The sequence below is a fragment of the Calonectris borealis genome, chromosome 18 (assembly GCF_964195595.1).
Source record: "Calonectris borealis chromosome 18, bCalBor7.hap1.2, whole genome shotgun sequence".
NCBI classification, from domain to species: Eukaryota; Metazoa; Chordata; class Aves; order Procellariiformes; family Procellariidae; genus Calonectris; species Calonectris borealis.
Genome location: NC_134329.1, coordinates 9,647,155 through 9,663,578, shown reverse-complemented (window position 1 = coordinate 9,663,578; position 16,424 = coordinate 9,647,155). Strand labels below are relative to the sequence as shown.

At 54.1% G+C, this 16,424-nt stretch overlaps 1 protein-coding gene across 1 annotated transcript in view; it reads left to right on the top strand.

Annotated features, from left to right (window-relative positions):
• The window catches only part of NCOR2 (nuclear receptor corepressor 2), a 255,241-nt gene that overhangs the window by 118,438 nt on the left and 120,379 nt on the right, over window positions 1-16,424 (top strand). The window contains exons 5-6 of the mRNA XM_075167842.1: window positions 4,181-4,360; window positions 10,764-10,877. Coding sequence (XP_075023943.1) covers window positions 4,181-4,360; window positions 10,764-10,877 — 294 coding nt within the window. The remainder of the gene's footprint in view (window positions 1-4,180; window positions 4,361-10,763; window positions 10,878-16,424) is intronic.

The window sequence follows — 16,424 nt, the reverse complement described above, 5'->3', positions numbered from 1 at the left end:
ACCAGGAGTTACCGCAGATGATATATAGGGCAAACACCGTGGTGCCGCGCTAGAGATCCCGAGGGTCGTCCCAAGCAGGCGGCTCTGTTCGCTTGGTGCGTGCTCGTGCCGCGCAGGCACCGACTGGGGGTGTGGAGGCTTTGAAGCCTCAGCCGTGTCATCTTGAAGAGGTGCGGTCAGGGGATCAGAAAGGTCAAAATGCATTTTGCAGCGAGAGTTAGGTGCGGATGGAGCAGAGCTGCTGCTCTGCTGACTCCTGAGGGTGGGAAGCAGCTGAGAAGAATTACCCTTCACAGAGGCTGGGCTGCATCCAGCCCTAGGCGCTGGGCTGACGCGTGGCACAGACGCCCTTCTCCATCCCACCAACTCCCGCGAGCTCCCTGGGAGCGTTGCGAGGTGGTTTGGTAATGCAAAATAAGGAGGAGGCGATGGTCTGGTGCAGGTTCCAGCACGTCCTGGGACCAGGGTTGGGGTTCCCACTGTCTTTTCTCTTGTGGACCCGGATGCCAGCGTGTCTGAAGGCAGGGACGTCAGATTTACCCGGAGGTTTACTTGCTCTTCAAGGCATCGACGGGCAGTTGGCTTATCCTTTTCCTTTCCCCTCTTTCTCCCATGTCTTTTAAGCCACAGCCTAACAGCGTGTAGCAGGCTTGCAGTGTTAATGTTATCAGTGTTAGGAAAGAAAGCGTGCGGAAGAAACCCACCCCCGAATCCTGGCCTTGCTCTTTGATAGACTCCTCGGTGATAATTGTTTTCTTCAGTGCCAGCATCCCCTCTTGCTGCGGGAGGCTTTACACAGCCTCTGTCCCCCGCGCGCCCACCCTTGTTATCATACAAATCACATAATAATAAGGCCAGGGATAAACAGGAACTACAGTAGCTGTTAGCCGTGTATAAAAACAAATCACATGGAAACAGTATAATTACTGAGAAAATATCAACTTGAGTAATGCAGTAATTGTTTTCTTCCCTCCAGCAGATTTATTCCAGCTCTCCCAGCTCATGCTGGTTTCAAAGTCTGTGACTTCACGTTAATGAGAAGAATTTCACGTTTCACACTGCACTTGTTCAGAGCTGGGTATGATACTAGCCGAAGCGGAGGCATATGTTTTGAGCGGCTTTTTGAGAGTGCTAGGAGACAGAGCACTAGTTAAAATATCTCTGTCCATTAGAGTCCACCTCAGGCTCTGGCTGGACTCTGGTCTTTGCAAACCTCTTTTCAACCCATTTTTGTGATTTAGAAGAAGGGGCCTCTTCGTGCCTTGTGTAATTCCGGGAGCTCTGCTTTTTGGACTTCACCATTGCATGGGCAAGATTTTTTTTTGCCTTCAGTTTTGGTTTTTCCTTCCTCTTGCTGCTTGTCATTTCCTTTATTTAGAGAGGTGCTTGTGAAATGGCAGTGACCAGTTATTTGAGGTCCAGGGACATTGCCTCTCTCTTTTCCTGTAATCATCTCCTAATACCAGACGATGATGGTTTTTGTGCTGTGACTTGTAGCTATTCCCCTTACTCAGCTTTGCTGCTATTTTACTTCAGATTCTGTAAGGCTAAAAGATAAAAATGTATCAGAAACCAGGTTTCCAAAGGGTTTTGTGCCAAGTAGGAGTTTAAAGATGCCTTGTCTTGCCTATTGGCAGATGTGAGATAGTATCTCGTTTCACATGCACAGAGAGAAGCCTTTCTCTCCTGCATTTTTGGCGGGTATCTTGCTTTCCTTTAGAAAAACCTACCCACCTACAAGCCACTGCCACTTCCCATTCCCATGCCTTAGTCTGAATGAGATTTTATGAACATCTAATTTATCTTTTGCTTCTTGTGGTTGTCCTGCTCCTCTTGGCTTGAAAAAAAACAAAACCACCCAAAAAATAAACAAAAAAAACCCACCCAGTTGTTGAGAACACAAAGCCTTCCCACTGCAGCAGACTGACCAATTTTGGTGTCTTAATGTTGGGGAAGTAAAACAAGACAGGATCTGCTCTTTGGGGTTCTCCAGAAACCTTTGATGTTCTTCTAGTTTCTCTTCTGAACGGATGCTGGAAACAGCCAGCTTGGCTTTCCGGTGCCTCTGTGCTCTTAGGGCTGGATGAGCCCCAGGCGGGACAGCGAGGAAGGGGTTTCAGATTGCTCCTTTCCTTTCTGTCCCCTGATGGCAGCAGTGTGGAGGGCGTTGATGCCTCCAGCCTGCACCCAGCAGTGGTTCCTCCCTGGCTGGCTTGATGTCTCCTTCAGCTAGAACAGGGTTTAGCAGGGGAGAGGAGGAGGAAGGCGCCAGTGAAGGATGCTGGTGTCCTGGGACATGGCCACTTTGCTTGGAAACGTCCTCTTTTGCCTCCCCTTGTTCCAGCTTTGCTGTGGATGTTGGCCATCCCTTACGGAGGGGAACAGGGCAGAGCTCATCTCAGCACGGTCCCACCAGGCAGGGACTGCCTTTGAAGCCAGGTCCCCTGCGGCTGTGCCGGGCTGTGGGTGCAGCCTCCCCAGGAGGGACCTCACCGTGCTTCATCTCCACCAGCAGCAGGGTGGAGGCCGCCCTGAGTGGTTCTGCTTCCCCCTAAGCAGATGCTATTGAGATGCTGAGCGGTGCAAAGGTGGCATCTGCACGCTCGACACGTTTGGTGTGAGCTGCAACACGGCCAGCCAACCGCCCAGGTCCATCATCCATGTGCCTTGCTAGCCAGAGGAGCACAGAGAGGTCCACACCATCTCAGTGCCCCTGAGCTCCATCGTGTCACCCTTGCCCCCGCAGGAGGACCAGCCCGGGAAGAGGGTGAGTGGGTAGCCCTGGCTGCTCGCCGGTGGCCATGAGTCAGCCTGGAGGGGAGGACGCTCAGCACCAGTTGGTGCAGAACAATGTCGGCTTTGTCCACGGGTGCAGGGCTGCTGTAATGAAGGTAGCAAAGTTGTGTGAACTTCTTCGCTTGTTCGCCTCCCCCATTCCCTCCCCTCCCCAGCAGCTGCAGCGCGCTGGCTGCCCGGCCTGGCAGCAGTTTACAGTTACAAACCAAGCCACAGCTCCTCTTCCTGCTCCCTCCAGGAAAAGAAATCCATCCACTCACTAAGCAAATGAATAGATAAACTTTTAATTAAGGTGTTGGGTAGCTGCCAGAGAGGAGCATCCCAGGTCAGGGTAGGCTGTTGGTGTGCCGTGATCCCCATCTGTGTGGTCGATGGCTATTAAACAGCTACTTCATCCCAGGTATGTTCATCAGTGGGGGTTGACCTCATCCAAGCACGCAACTTGTGTTTGCAGGAGATGGGCTCCTTCATTTGGAGCAGGAGAGGTGAAGGGTGGTGTGCAGGTAGGCGTCGTGGCTCCGGGATGTTCCTGGGATACCGGCTCGTTGGGCTCAGCAAAGTCGCTGCATTGCTGAAGGAGGAGCTGAGTGTTTTGATGGGTTTTCCCTCTGCCCCTAGCTCACGGTCATTAGAGCTGCTCCCTGTGATGGCCACGGAGGTTATGCTGATCCGTCCGGTCTCGGATTTGAAGGGTCTTGTTGAGCTGAGAGCTTCTTTACCTGGAAGCTAAAAAGCTGGTTTTCATCAGTTCGGTCTATTTTCATCTCAGCTGACCTCGCCTTTCCCTTTCTGGATGGATGCGTTTGACATCTGACGCTCAGAGCTCCCCCCAGAATTTAACAAGAGATGGGGGAGGACCTCCATGGAGGAGATGGGGGTCCTCTCTCCTCCTGGGGGCTGCCCTCATAGCCCCTTCTTGTTTGGCACGGTTAATGCCGCTCTTCTCTCTAGCATGGCCATGGCAGTGTCAGAGGAGGACATGTCTGTGGCTACCTCATTTCTGTGGAGAAGGTGAGCTGGCTGCTGAGATGTGGAGTGACAGTGCTTCCAGAAGCTCCTGAACAGGGATGCATTTATTGATCCTGTAGGAATGTGGGTAGCATTGAAGGTGGTGGGAGCCTTCGAGGCTTTGGCAGCAGGAAGAGCTGCTGTCATGTCCACAGGAGACTAACCTGGTGCTCTCTGGAGAAGCTGGAGGTTGTGGAGCCTGCGGTGATGTGATCTGGCAGCTGGTACTGCTTAGTCTAGCAGGTTTTTTGAGGGATGTGTGCGTCTCAGAGGGCTGGGAATGGGCCAGGTTGCTGTGGCAGCTGGCGTGGGAGGATGAGAGGAGGATCCAAAGTCTCCTGGGAAGGAGCTGACCTGGTTGTTTTGTGCTCCCCAGGATCGTGGCCTGCCTGGCAAACTGGAGCCCGTGTCACCTGTAAGCCCTGCTCACCCCGACGCCGAGCTGGACCTGCTGCCGGCCCGGCTGTCGAAAGAGGAGCTCATTCAGAACATGGACCGCGTGGACCGCGAGATCACCATGGTGGAGCAGCAGATCTCCAAGCTGAAGAAGAAGCAGGTAAGAGGCTGTGGTCTGGAGGGGAGCACGTGTCCTCGCTTCTGCGTGCTGCCTTACACCCCGTCCTTGCCCACGCACATCCACAGAGGGGAAGCGGCAGTGCCAGTGCCACCAGGGTGGTCTGTGTCTGTGCTCCCCGTCGTGACATGGGGCGGTTGCTGCTGTGCCAGCAGTCTGGAGCTGGAAGTTGTTGCAAGATGAAGGAGCATTGGAAACCTGGTTTGTGGGCTCTTTTGCATGTCAGAGTACTTAAAGGGAGAAAAATCTGCCCTCGGTGAGTTGCCCATGGTCATGCAAGCACTCAGTGGCAGAGCTGGAAGTGCAGCCTGGGTTGCCCGAGTCGTCCGTACAGCCCAGTGTTAGCACAAAGTCTTTTCTTTTTCCTTTCCAGCAGTTGCTTCTCCCCAGTGCCGTTGCTGCCACTGTTGTAGTACTGGGCTGTTGAAAACATTGCTGCGATGTGCTAATGGCCCTTTCCGTGCATCCAGCCCTCTTCTCCGGGACTTTGCAGCTCTGCAGCCGTGAGCAGCGTCTGGTCCAACTCCGGTCAGGGCTGTGCCTGAGCCGGGGATTTGAATCTGATCTTCTTGGTTAGTGCTTTACCCCTGCACAAGAGCACTCCCCAGCAGAAGAATCGACGGCTCGATGTTGCCATGTATACAATTACCATAAACCCATTAAGAGATTAATATGACAAAACCTTGGGGGACGTCTGTAAAAAAACCCACAGACTTAAAGGCTTTCACTTCCTAAAGCAAACCACTTCTCTCTGCCTCTCTCTTACCGCTTGTCTTATTTCCTTTGCTTGGGGCCAGTTTCTAAACTCCCTGACGGCTGCTGATCCCAAACTGCCCGAGAGGAGCGACCTCTCCCGAGGGGTGTGCAGCAGGGATTTGAGAATGGAGCAAAAATCTACTTGGGCTGTCGGATGGGGCCAGTGCTCCTCGAGAATGAGCATGCAGTTGACCTTCCTGCCCATCAGATCTATATTTTCCCATACCAGATCCTATCCCTTTCTTTCCTGCAAGACAAAGCCGGATGTTTTGGTTTTGTTTTCAAACAATATGGTTTAATTAATGTGAAGGACCTTTTTTTTTTGTGTTGCTTTTTATCTGCCGAGGTATCAGAGTGCTTAGGGAGGAGGGAGCCAAGAGGGGACAGAAGCAGCTGTGCTGGGGGTGTGAGGAAGCAGCCCCGTGTGCTGGTTCGCAGAGGCCAAAGGAACATCTGGAGCAATGGAAACCACAGAGGTTCCTCTTGTTGGGTTTGGTGGGAGCTGGGTGAAGCCAGCCCTTCCCCTTTCCCTCCTTAGGAAGCTCAGACAAAATGTTGGTGTCCTCTCACACCTGGCAGTCTGGCTGCTGGTCCATGTTTATAACTCACTTTTGAGGAAGGAGATGCAAAACGTGGTCATTTCCCACTCTGGAGAGGGGCTTCCAGAGCGGGATGAGTGCCTGGCACAGCGGTGAAGGTCCTGCCCACGGCAGCCGGGAGGACTGACAACTCTGCCGATCCACTGCCTGACTTTTCGGAGATGCTGAGGAGCTGCTATTGAAGCTGACAGGAACAGCATATGCTCCTTGACGTTAAAATCAAGCTGTCCTTCCGTAAGGAAATGGGGTTTTTATTGTTGGCTGCTTGGTTGCTTTATTTCTTCCCTCCGAAGGAATTTTACGATTCTTCCTCCCCACAAAAATGCTCTGCTGAGTGGGGAAGAAGGTGAAAGTGGCTGTTGGCAGTAAAAGCATCCCCTCCCCTCTTTTTTTTTTTTTTTTAAATATTTTTTTTTTTTTGGCACATGGTGGCAAAGTCATTTGGTAGCAAATCCCACCCCCCCCCCCCCATGGCCTCCTTTCCCCTCCGCAGGATCCTTCCCCAGCCCGGTCCTCCGGCAGAGCTGGCACATCTGGGAGGAAGCATTTTTGGGGAGGGTGGGAGGGGTCGTCCTGTCGGAGATGCTCCGGGAACGTTTTGTCCATCTGTGCATCTGAGCTGTCAGCGCAGGAGAAAGACGAGCGAGGGAAAGCAATCAGCCTGAAACAGATACCGCTCCTGCAGGAACAGGCGGCGGAGCAGGGGAGACGTTGTACGCAGCCGGAATATCCTAATGCTTTTCCCCTCTGTCTTTGGGAGGCCTTCTCAGGGTAATTAAATACATTTGTATGGAAAGGCTGTGCAAGAAAAGCCCCAACCAGCCCCAATCCACCACCTCTCTTTTTTCGGTTGTTCCAGAAATGGCACTGAAGGCTCTGCCTGGGCTTTGCAAGAAGCAAACGTCTTCGGCAAGCTGAGAAACCTTCCCCAAACCTTTCGCACCCCTGGCAGAAGGCCACCTCCATCAGCCATCCCCTGCTCATTCATGCGCCATATGCACTTAAATCTCTCGCTGAGTCCTCTCTCCCCCTCTTCCTGACAGGGAAGGGTAATCCTTATGCATTTATTCCTGGCAGCGGTACCGGGGATCTGAAGGAGAAATAAACTGCTGGGCTGTTCTCCGCAGTGATGCCTGAGCCTCCCTGGGCACCGAGCTCGGCGAAGGGCTCTCCGGGAGTACAACACTCCCACCTGGTGATGGAGGTGGAGCTGGCTGGGGGGAAGAGCTCCAGGGTTTCCCCTTCCGTCTACCTCCTGTCTCAGTTTCCTCTGTTCTCCCCTCGGCTCTTTGAAAGTGGTTTTCAGAGATGCCCTGTGGCTGGAAGCCCTCTCCTCTCCCCTGGGCAGGTGAAGCATCCCGGTACCCGGGTGATGGCTGCCTAACGCAAGGCAGCGTGGCAGCTGGGCGCGTGTGTAAGGACCTTGGCTTCGTCAGGCAGGTCCTTTCAGACGGGTATGTGTGGGGATGGGGTCTTCCTGAAATGTCACCCACCTTCCTGCCAGCGCTGCAGGCTCCAGTGGCCCCTCCGCAGCGTGTGGTCCAGCCAAAGGGACTCTCACCTGGAGAGGGCACCTCCTTCACTTGGAAATGGGTGGGCCTGTGGTTGCTGTAGGAGCCGGGGCTATTGCTAACGATGGCATCTCGCATCCCTTCAGCATCGCTGCACTGGCTTTCGTTTGGGGAGAGGAGGGGGCTTTCAGGCAGCCGGGAGTGGGGAGGGAGAGAGTGTGGAGCCGTCGAGACCGATCTCTCATCCTGCCTCTCTCCCTGTAAAGGTCACAGTCCCAGCCTAGCTTTTGTGGCAGACCTTTAAGAAATCCATTTCATCCCTGTCCGGGAACCCTGACCTATTTTGCTTTGCCGTCTCCCACAGCTCCCAGGGGCTGAGCCTGCTGCGGTCAGGTGTGCTGCCTGCGGATCCTGCCCGCGTCCGTACCTCTAGCATCTGGCCCTTTAACAACCGTGCAGTGTTACGCCACAGAGAGTACCGTTTAATTCTCTACTGTATTTCAGCTATAATTAGATTTGTATTTTTCTTTTAACGAGCTGCTTTTAATGAGCCTCCACTTACTGGCAAACTTTCATTTCCTGATACGCCATCAAATCCTCTTGTCTGAAATCACTTACAACACACCCGACCGCTTTGCAGAATTTTTGTGGGTTTCCAGAACAATGTAGCCAAGTTTCTGACTTTTTTTTTTTTTTTACCCAAATATTTTCCCCAAGAGAAGTAGAGGATTTGACTGATCCCTTTTGTGGCTCGCTCTTTGGAGTTTTTGGAGGTTCTCACGTGGGAGCGAGGGTGTGTGATGGGGTGCCCTGGCTGATCTGAGGACAGTGAGCAAGAGCAGGCAGGTGCCTGGAAGTGCTGCTTCTGCCCCGGGGCTGATGCTGAGAACTGTTTTGCAGCCTGTGGTTTCAGCCATGGCTTCTCAAAGAGCTCTTGTCCCCTTTGCAAGGCGCTGTGATTGGGGCCACCTGAGAAACAGCCGTGGTTGAGAAGAGAAGGGAGGTTTCAGGCTGTTGCATGCGTGGTTGGAGCCTTCGGCGTGTGCCGCAGCGGCACAGCTCTTTGTGGGCAGGAAGGGATGGATCCCCGCGGTGCCAGGGAAGGTTCATCCCCTTCCTGGGTGCAGGCGGCCCAAGCTGGCCGTTTCCTAGCCGTCCTCATGCGTGGCTGGAGTAACCCCTAGGTTAAGGCCCTGACATGGGCACACTGATGCCAGGGTGCGGAGCCCGGGCTGTCCTGCCTCTGCCAGAGCCTGCCTCCCAGCTGGGACAGTGCTCAGCCGTCTGGTGGCTTTTTTTTGGCTATATCTCAGTGTTCCCTATGCTCTTTCTTTTCCCTGTGTGTGAAAAGATGTCCACCTGTGGGGAGGTGGAACATGAGTGGAGTCCACAGCATGGGGTTCCTTCGTCCGTTGAAACACATTTAATTTAAGGGGTGTGAGTTTTCTCAGCCAAGCTATCTGGGTGCGTAAGTGTTTTCTTGGACTGCATCCTACAGCCCTGCTGTGGCTAAAGGTGTCGTCAACAGGAGCAGAGATGACCTGAAGGAGGAATGGGTGCCCACTTTCTTCTGGGACCACCAGACACTGCTGTCTCTGGGAGGACAGTGGTGTGCTCGCTTCTGGTGCAAGCCGATAGCTCTGAATCCCAGGTGCATTTTCTTTCTAGTAAGAGAATCGTTCGATTTTCCCCTTGCTTCAATAAGGATGTCTTAGCTGCAGGAAAAAAAAATACAAAGATTTGGAGATTCAGAACCGAGCAGTGAAAAAATCGCAGGCGCTTTTTGACGACCGCTCCCTCTCCCGTGCCTGTGCTGCCCCGCAGCTGCCGTGCGCAGCCTGCGCTTTCCCTCCTCGCAGGGAGCCGGTGGCCCCAGGAGGAGCCTGGAGGAATCTGTTATTTCCTCTTTCGGCTGAGCAGTTCCTCAAACTTACTGGAAGGGCTCAGATGTCTCCTTCTGCCTCGCGCCCGTGGGAGAGCCGGAGGCGCAGGTCGTAGGTCAGATATACCCGCTGACCACACTGATATTCAAAAGTGCTTGCTTAGAGCCGCTACTTTATAATTAAAGTTTGCCGTGGCCTGCACGGCTCGCAGATGGGCAGGAACGCATTACAAGATGAGTGATCTCTAAAGGTGCATACGGGTGTGCTGCCTTCTGCTTTCCATCTCCCAGGGGGGTGGTTGGCGTTCAAGCCAGCTTTGGGGCTGGGTGCACTTTACTGCATGTGTGGTGGGGACGTGGTGGACACGCTTGTGGAGCAGCTCTTGGGCTCCTGGATGTTTCTGCTGTGAGTGGGAGTGAAGCTTGGGATGAGACACACACCTTGGGTTGCGTTGTCCCAGCGCAGGCAGGCAGGAGGGGACGGCACGGTATTTTTGCACGCAGCTGCTGCAGCTCAAAGCCTAGATACCATGAAGTGCAGAGCTCTGGCAATGCAGTAAAGACAGTAAGAAAGCAGAAGAGCCAACAAAACGAGCTTCTCGGCACCGTTGTCTCTGAGGGCATGTCACCCCGGTGATGGCTGTCCACCCCTACTGGGCTTTCTCTAGTTGGAACCTGGACTTACTTGGTGGTTTCTGCTCAGGAGAGCTTGTCCTGTGTGAAGGGAGCAGAGGAGTGAGTCTCAAAGCCGCCTTCCCAGGAGAGTGTGACGGCTGTCGGCTGGAAGGCGGCTCATGCTGTGCCGGTGCCCTCAGCAGCTCTTCCTGTGCCAGGAAGCCGGAGCCGCGTGGCGTGTACTTGGGCTCTCCATGGAAGTTCACCAAAGGGTATCTTGGCGGCCCATGTCTGAGCACCGTGCTGTCCTCTGCAGGGAGTCCTGTAGCTGTTGCTTGCCCTCTTGCGTGCTTTGCATCTCTCACCTTGGCCAGGAGGGCTTGCCACATGTCCCATCAGGCCGACTCTCGCCAGAGACGTCAGGGTTGTGGTGTTACTGCCTGCTCTGCTGTACTTGCTGGCTCATCTGGCTGCATGGCGCAGGGGCGGCCGGTGCACAAGTCATTTCATCGAGAACAGTCATCCCGAGGCATCTCCTCCAACCACAGCATCGCAAGATAAAGCCGAAGGTGGAGAGCAGCCTTGCTGCTCGCCCCTCGGTCCTCCACCGCTCCCTGCAGCGCGGCAGCAGCTCTGGAAGCAGGTAGCAGCAGGGAGCCGGGCTGGAGCTGCGGTTCCCTTTAAGGATTTCCAGTAAAATCATTATTTCTAGCCTCAAACCCTCTCCAAGAGGCTCGTTCAAGGCAGGTCCTCCTCCTCCATGCCTAAAAAGCACCGACCCACCAGCACGGGGCCGGGTGCCTGGGGCAGGACAGCGCTGCGCTTGCGTGGCAGGGGATGTTACGCAGCTCTCCTCCCTCTCCCCATCCCTCCGCGGCCTGAGCCTGCCCGTGTCTCGCAGGAAGCCTTCTGCCATCGCGGTTTCTGCCTCGGTCGCGGCACCGCAGAGAGTCTCGTGTGGACGGGGACGGCTGCGTTTCTCGCTGTGACTCACCCTCCTCCTCCCCCCTCTCCTTCCACAGCAACAGTTGGAGGAAGAAGCAGCCAAACCACCAGAGCCTGAAAAACCCATCTCCCCCCCTCCTATCGAGTCCAAACATCGCAGCTTGGTGCAGATCATCTACGACGAGAACAGGGTGAGTTTGGAAACGATGGGGGTACAAACGTGCGATTGTGCCGTGTCACCCTGGCCAGGGACGGGGAGGTTGGTAAGGGGTAGGTGGGGGATTCCCCTGGGCGGAGGCCATGGGAGGTGGTAGATGGAGCCCCGTCGTGGACGGTGACGACAGAGGGCTGAGCCGTGAGGAGCTCGCTCTGCTGTGTGGATTGAGCACAAATGTCTTCCGAAGAACCCGCCTGGGGGGGTTTCCTGCCATCAGCCTTAGATTTGAAGCATTCAGGAGATGCTTCAGAGCCCTGTCTGTTAAATAGCTTGTTTCAATCTCTCCCCTGGGGGTGAACCTGGTCAAAAGCTGCCTCAAAGGAGGGGCTTTGGCATGGTGGGGTGGGCTGCATGGATGGAGGGGGACATCCGTGATGCTCCAGTACTGGCAGGCCAGCTACGAGCTCTCCTGGCTGCCCCTGAGCCCCCCCAGGCTGGAGCAGAAAGGACGTGGATGCAGCCATGGCTGGGTTTGTGGATATTTGACACTGTAAATAGCATTAGCAAAGGTCAGGCTGGCATCCCTGGCTCTGGATCTCTGCCTTGACCGCTCATTTGTTGCGCTCAGCCATTGCCTGCAACAGCAGCCTGAGGAGACTCGAATTTTGCTGTGTGCTTCGGAGCGATGCTAGGAAATTGAGCCCTTTGGTAGATAATCAAGCATATTCATTTTCATTTAGGTGTTGGATAAAAAGGATGATTTTGCATAAAAGGAAAACTACCAGTCACTAATTATTTTGAATTGCGAGGCCTGCGATTTCACTGGGAGCTGCAGAAATCCAGGTGCCCGACTCCTACAAAGAAAAAAAAAAAAAAATCAATCGCATACCCTGCGCTCCCAGGCAGGGCAATTTTCCTGGTTTTCCTTTTTCCATCTGTTTCTCTCCCTGAGCAATAGGAAACCCAACGCCTGCACAGCCTGTTGTGTGAGTGGGTGAAGACTGAGGTCGATGTGTTTGAAGCATTAGCAAGCGCCGGCTGGTGACAGCTTTACAGACACTGGGCTTTGGGGGCAGATGCCAAGTGTTCCTCAAAGCCGTTCTCCCCGTGGCACCACCAAGTGCCCTCTCTGGGGGTCTTGGGCTAGATGGCTTGTGTCTCCTTTGCAAGGGGTTAGGTTCAAAAAAAGGAGGTCTTGACCATTTTTATTCCTATTCCCTGGAGCCCCATCCTCCTTGGACACTCTTGTGTACCTGGACCACATTACAAGGGGAAGAAACGGGTGATGGTGCTGAGGCAGGAAGGAAAGGTGATCTTCAGCCATTGCATCCCCAACGGCCTGCGTCCTAACAGTCCCCGTTAGCTGGACCTGGCTCGGGGCTGAGTGTCCTGCCAGACCCTTGTCCTGCTTTGTCACCTCTTGTCTCTGCCCACACCAGCAGCAGGGTCACCCCTTCCCTCCCACCTCCCTGAAGCTCCCATCACCTCCTCCACAGCAGGCACGATCTGCTCTCGAAGCCTTTGCCACAGCTCAGGGCGGTCCCTCGGGGTTGCTGTCCTGTCCCGCGGGTGGTGGCAAAGAGTGCGGAGAGCGAGCGTGGAGTTCTGCATTTCTCCTTGAAAGTGCACGGCCGTAATACAGGAACGCAGCTGCATACAGTGCTCAGAGCTGGTGGCATCCCTTGGTCAGCGTGCCCGACTTTGTTCCAAGTTACGCTGATCCCCAAAGCCGGGCTGCTACCGGTTTTGCTATTAACCTTCACGATAGGGTGCTCTCGTTCCAGGTGGGTGCTTAGCAAGCGAAGGTCACGTCTGACACCAAATGTCTGCATAATTTCAAATCTGGCTCCGTGTTCGTGTCTGCATGATCCCTGGGATGGGTAAATGATGATTCTTCCCCTGTTCTTGTAAAGTCCCCTTGCGAGTAGCGTGTAAACAAGCCCGTCTGTGGGTAGGAGACTCAAAGCAAACAACCCTTCCCTTTTGCGTGATAGAAACCATAGCTGGCTGGAGGGAAGTTCCTCCTTTGAAGAAGACATGATCTATTGACGGGCAATGGAGCGTCGGCAGAGCCTTGCTGGCCGATTGTAATGGCTGAGGCCGGGTGGTGGAAGGACCCTTTTACGTACCATAGCAGGGAGATGCCGAGCTGCGGGCTGCAAGGGGAAGGGCGTGCTGAGCCTTGCTGACAGCATTGCCTTTGTCGTGGCTCCAGTAACGAAGGTGGGATCCAGGATGCAGTTGTCCTAAAGGGCATCCCCGGGCTCAGCTTTCGGTCTCTCGCCTCCGTTGGACACATTTGGGATGCCTTTTGGTGATGACTGCTCTTCCCCTTGGGGCCAGGAGGAGGAAAACTGGAAGAGGAAAGGATCAGTTAGGATCGTGGATGGAAAAGGGTGGCTGGTGGTCAGACATCAGGTCGCTTTGGGTGGGTTTGGTGGCAGCAGAGCACCCGGGTGTACCCAGCCGTCTGTTGGACGGGAGAGCCCCGGGCACGGTTGTGCTGACCTGCGGCTTTGCTGCAGCTTAACACATAATTGCAAGGTGAGTGGTAGGAGCAAAGGGCTGTGAGCCAGATAGAGACATATTGATCAAGTGTGGAGAGGGTGACTGAGCCAAATTTTAAGCCTTTCCTCCTCTTCTGTGCTGCGGAAAAGCAGTGAAGTTGGATGCCTCGAGGTCTGCTTGCAGGAAAAGCGGCTGTAACGGCTGAGCCGGGGCTCCAGCCTGCACGCAAAGGGAGGAAAAGCCTGATTCTCATCGCTTAGCTTGCGGCTTGCTTGAGGGAGGCAGTGCGCGGCAAGAAATGCAAATAAAAAGAGGATATTCAGGCCTTGGGAAGAGGCGAGAGAGCAAAGCACCCCAGAAGAGCTGGCAAAGCCTGAAATAATCTTTAAAGAGCAATATTGTGGAAGGGGGAGAAAGCCAGTGCTTGTGCTGATGCCAGAGCAGGTGGGAGGCAGTGCGCTTCGTGGAGGGGCTGTCGCCTGGCTCTGGTTTAATTTTTCATGAACCACGGGTCTGTGCTTCACCGAGCACGCGGGTGCCGCCGTGCCCGTTCCCACCGCTCCTGCCAGGCTGTGCCGGAGTTACACACTGCGTGCAGTTATACCCCGAACAAAGGAGACACCAAAAACGGTCCATGGGAGAGAGGAGGTTACATGAGGACAGAGCAGCTAGAAACGCCGGAAAATCAAGTTAGCCAGCCATTCTGTGACCTACTTTCCTTTTGGCAATAGCTGTGGCTTTGCAGGGGTGAATGGTTTCTAATTTTAGCTTATGGTTCATCAGGGAAGTCTATATATTTTTCTCACCGCCACGCTGGGTATGGATGAGGGGTTGGGATGCAGGTTGGCACTGGCCTATACCAGATTTTCTCAGAATTCAGGTTTTCTGATGCTAAACGCCTGTCACGCTGGTTTTCCCTCTTGTGACCTATTTAACGCGTACGATTTGAAAAGTTCCTTGGCGTCGGAGGGGATAATTGTGGAAAATGTGACCTGTAATCCCCTCTTGCTACACTCTGCTGGACAAGTAATTGATTTCCAGAAAAAAAAAGTTGACTGTACAGATTCTGCTGGGGAAGAGCGGAGAGGAGCTGCTCTTGGCTGCGGGGAAATCCTGTGCTGTGGGGCTGGGGTTGCATTTGGGAAGGTTTTAGGAGACTTGGTTCATAGAAAGGCAGTTGATATTCGTGGTCACTGAGATCCAGGTGCCTCCTGCCCTGAGTATGTGCTGACCGGAGTCACTATATCTTGTCTCCAAAGATGAGTTGTGAAATTGCACCTGAAAAAGTACCTTTTGGGAGGTGTTTGCAGTATAACACAGAAAAACACACGTGCATGTCTCCAAGCCGAGATTTCAACTGTGAGTGCAAACTGTAGCATTTCTGAAAGGGTGTATGAGAATGGAAGTTAACATTTTTGTTACTATCCGTAGACTAAACTGAGAATAAGCAGTGGGTAGCATTTTCAAAAGCATCTGAGTCCTATTTTCAAAAGTACTTTTAGTCCTTGAAGAGACAGAATGATGTTTGAAAACAGTGACGGGTGCTAAAATCGCCGAGATCGTTCAGAAGGTGCAGGGGGGAGCTCAGAGGACCGTTTCGGCTGCAGGGCGCACGGGTGCGGGATGGGGTGCATGTGCCAGTCCCTGTCAGCCCCTCGCTGGGAGTGGGGTGCCGGCAGGATGCTGCCTGGGGAAATCGGGTCGTGACGGGTGTCTCGGTTGCTGCTAGAGGCTGACAGCAATGCAGGTGTTGGATCTCCTAAATTAAACCCTGTGAGTGACCTTTAGTGTCTTCCCCTGAGGGGGGGAAGCTGACCCCTGCTGGGACTGGCACCTTTAAGGAGGTAGCTATGTGGCACAGCCTCCTTCGGGCTTTAATTTGCCCCTCTGGGATGTGTTATTGTATCGAGAGAATTTAGCTACTTTAACCTCAGCCCTCCCCATGGGCAGATCCTCTGTGCATATTTTTAACCGTGGCTTTAATCCGCTGGGCCATTCACGAGATTCCTTGCCTCCGTCTTCCCCTAAAATTGATTGAGCATACCTGGGCTTGAAGATGGTTTTGTGCTTTAAATGGAAATTTCCAGGTCCCTTGCTGAGCGTGGGGAGGAGGGCAGCGTTGGTGTTGCTCCAGATTGCTCTCCGTGCCTTTCCTGGGACGCTGGGCTGGCTGAGCTCTCCTTGTCAGCGTGTCCTGGAGGATGCTGCACCGTGGCAGCCCTGGCCGTGCCCGCAGCCCACCGGCGCTTGACTTTGCCGGGTGAATTCTCCTCCAAGTCCCCTGCGTGCCCGAAGTCCCCATCAGCTACCGTGCACGCAGGTGCGCTCGTGCCTTCTCTCCGACCGTCGTGACGACGTGGGGCCTGCGTGTACCCATCGCCAGCTCTCTGCAAGCCGGATCCGGGTGGATGAAGGCTCTCTGCCGATCTGCCGTGCGTTGGAGCCTGGCAGGATTCCTGCCTGGAGACCAGCAGATAAAAAGCAGCCTCCGTCCTTGTGTCAGACCTGTCCCTGCTTTCCTCTAAAACATTGAGCTCATTTATCGGAGAGGGAGAGGTCGCGTCAGGACATGGCGTGACTTCGCCCTCCACTGCCGTGCCAGAGAGGGGACGCCGCGTGCTGCGACCCACCGCAGCGTGGCGAGGGCTGGGACGAGTCCCCCCTGCGTCGCCCCTGCACGCTGCGGGTGCCGACAGCTTGCGGCCGCGCGAGCCCATCCCTGCTCTGCTGTCAGCCCTCCGAAAAACTGGGTTTGATGCAGTGCAGGCAGGGGAGGCAGGCAGCAGCGTCTGTCTCGCTCTTGGGATTGAGCTGGTAGAAATCAATAAGATTAAATTTTAATTCGTTTTCTGTCTCGGTGCTTGTTCCTTCAAAAGGGCACAGCTATCTATCTATAAATTCAGCGTTATGCTGTAAAATTGGAATTCAAAGGATTGTTTTGAACTTTTTCCACCCCCTGCTGCTGTTGTGTCTGTGCGGAGTGTGTTCCCAGCTATCCATTTACCCTCCCCAAATACCTTCATAAAGCATTAATGCCCCATCCATAAATAAGAGAATAAATAAATGAACACTT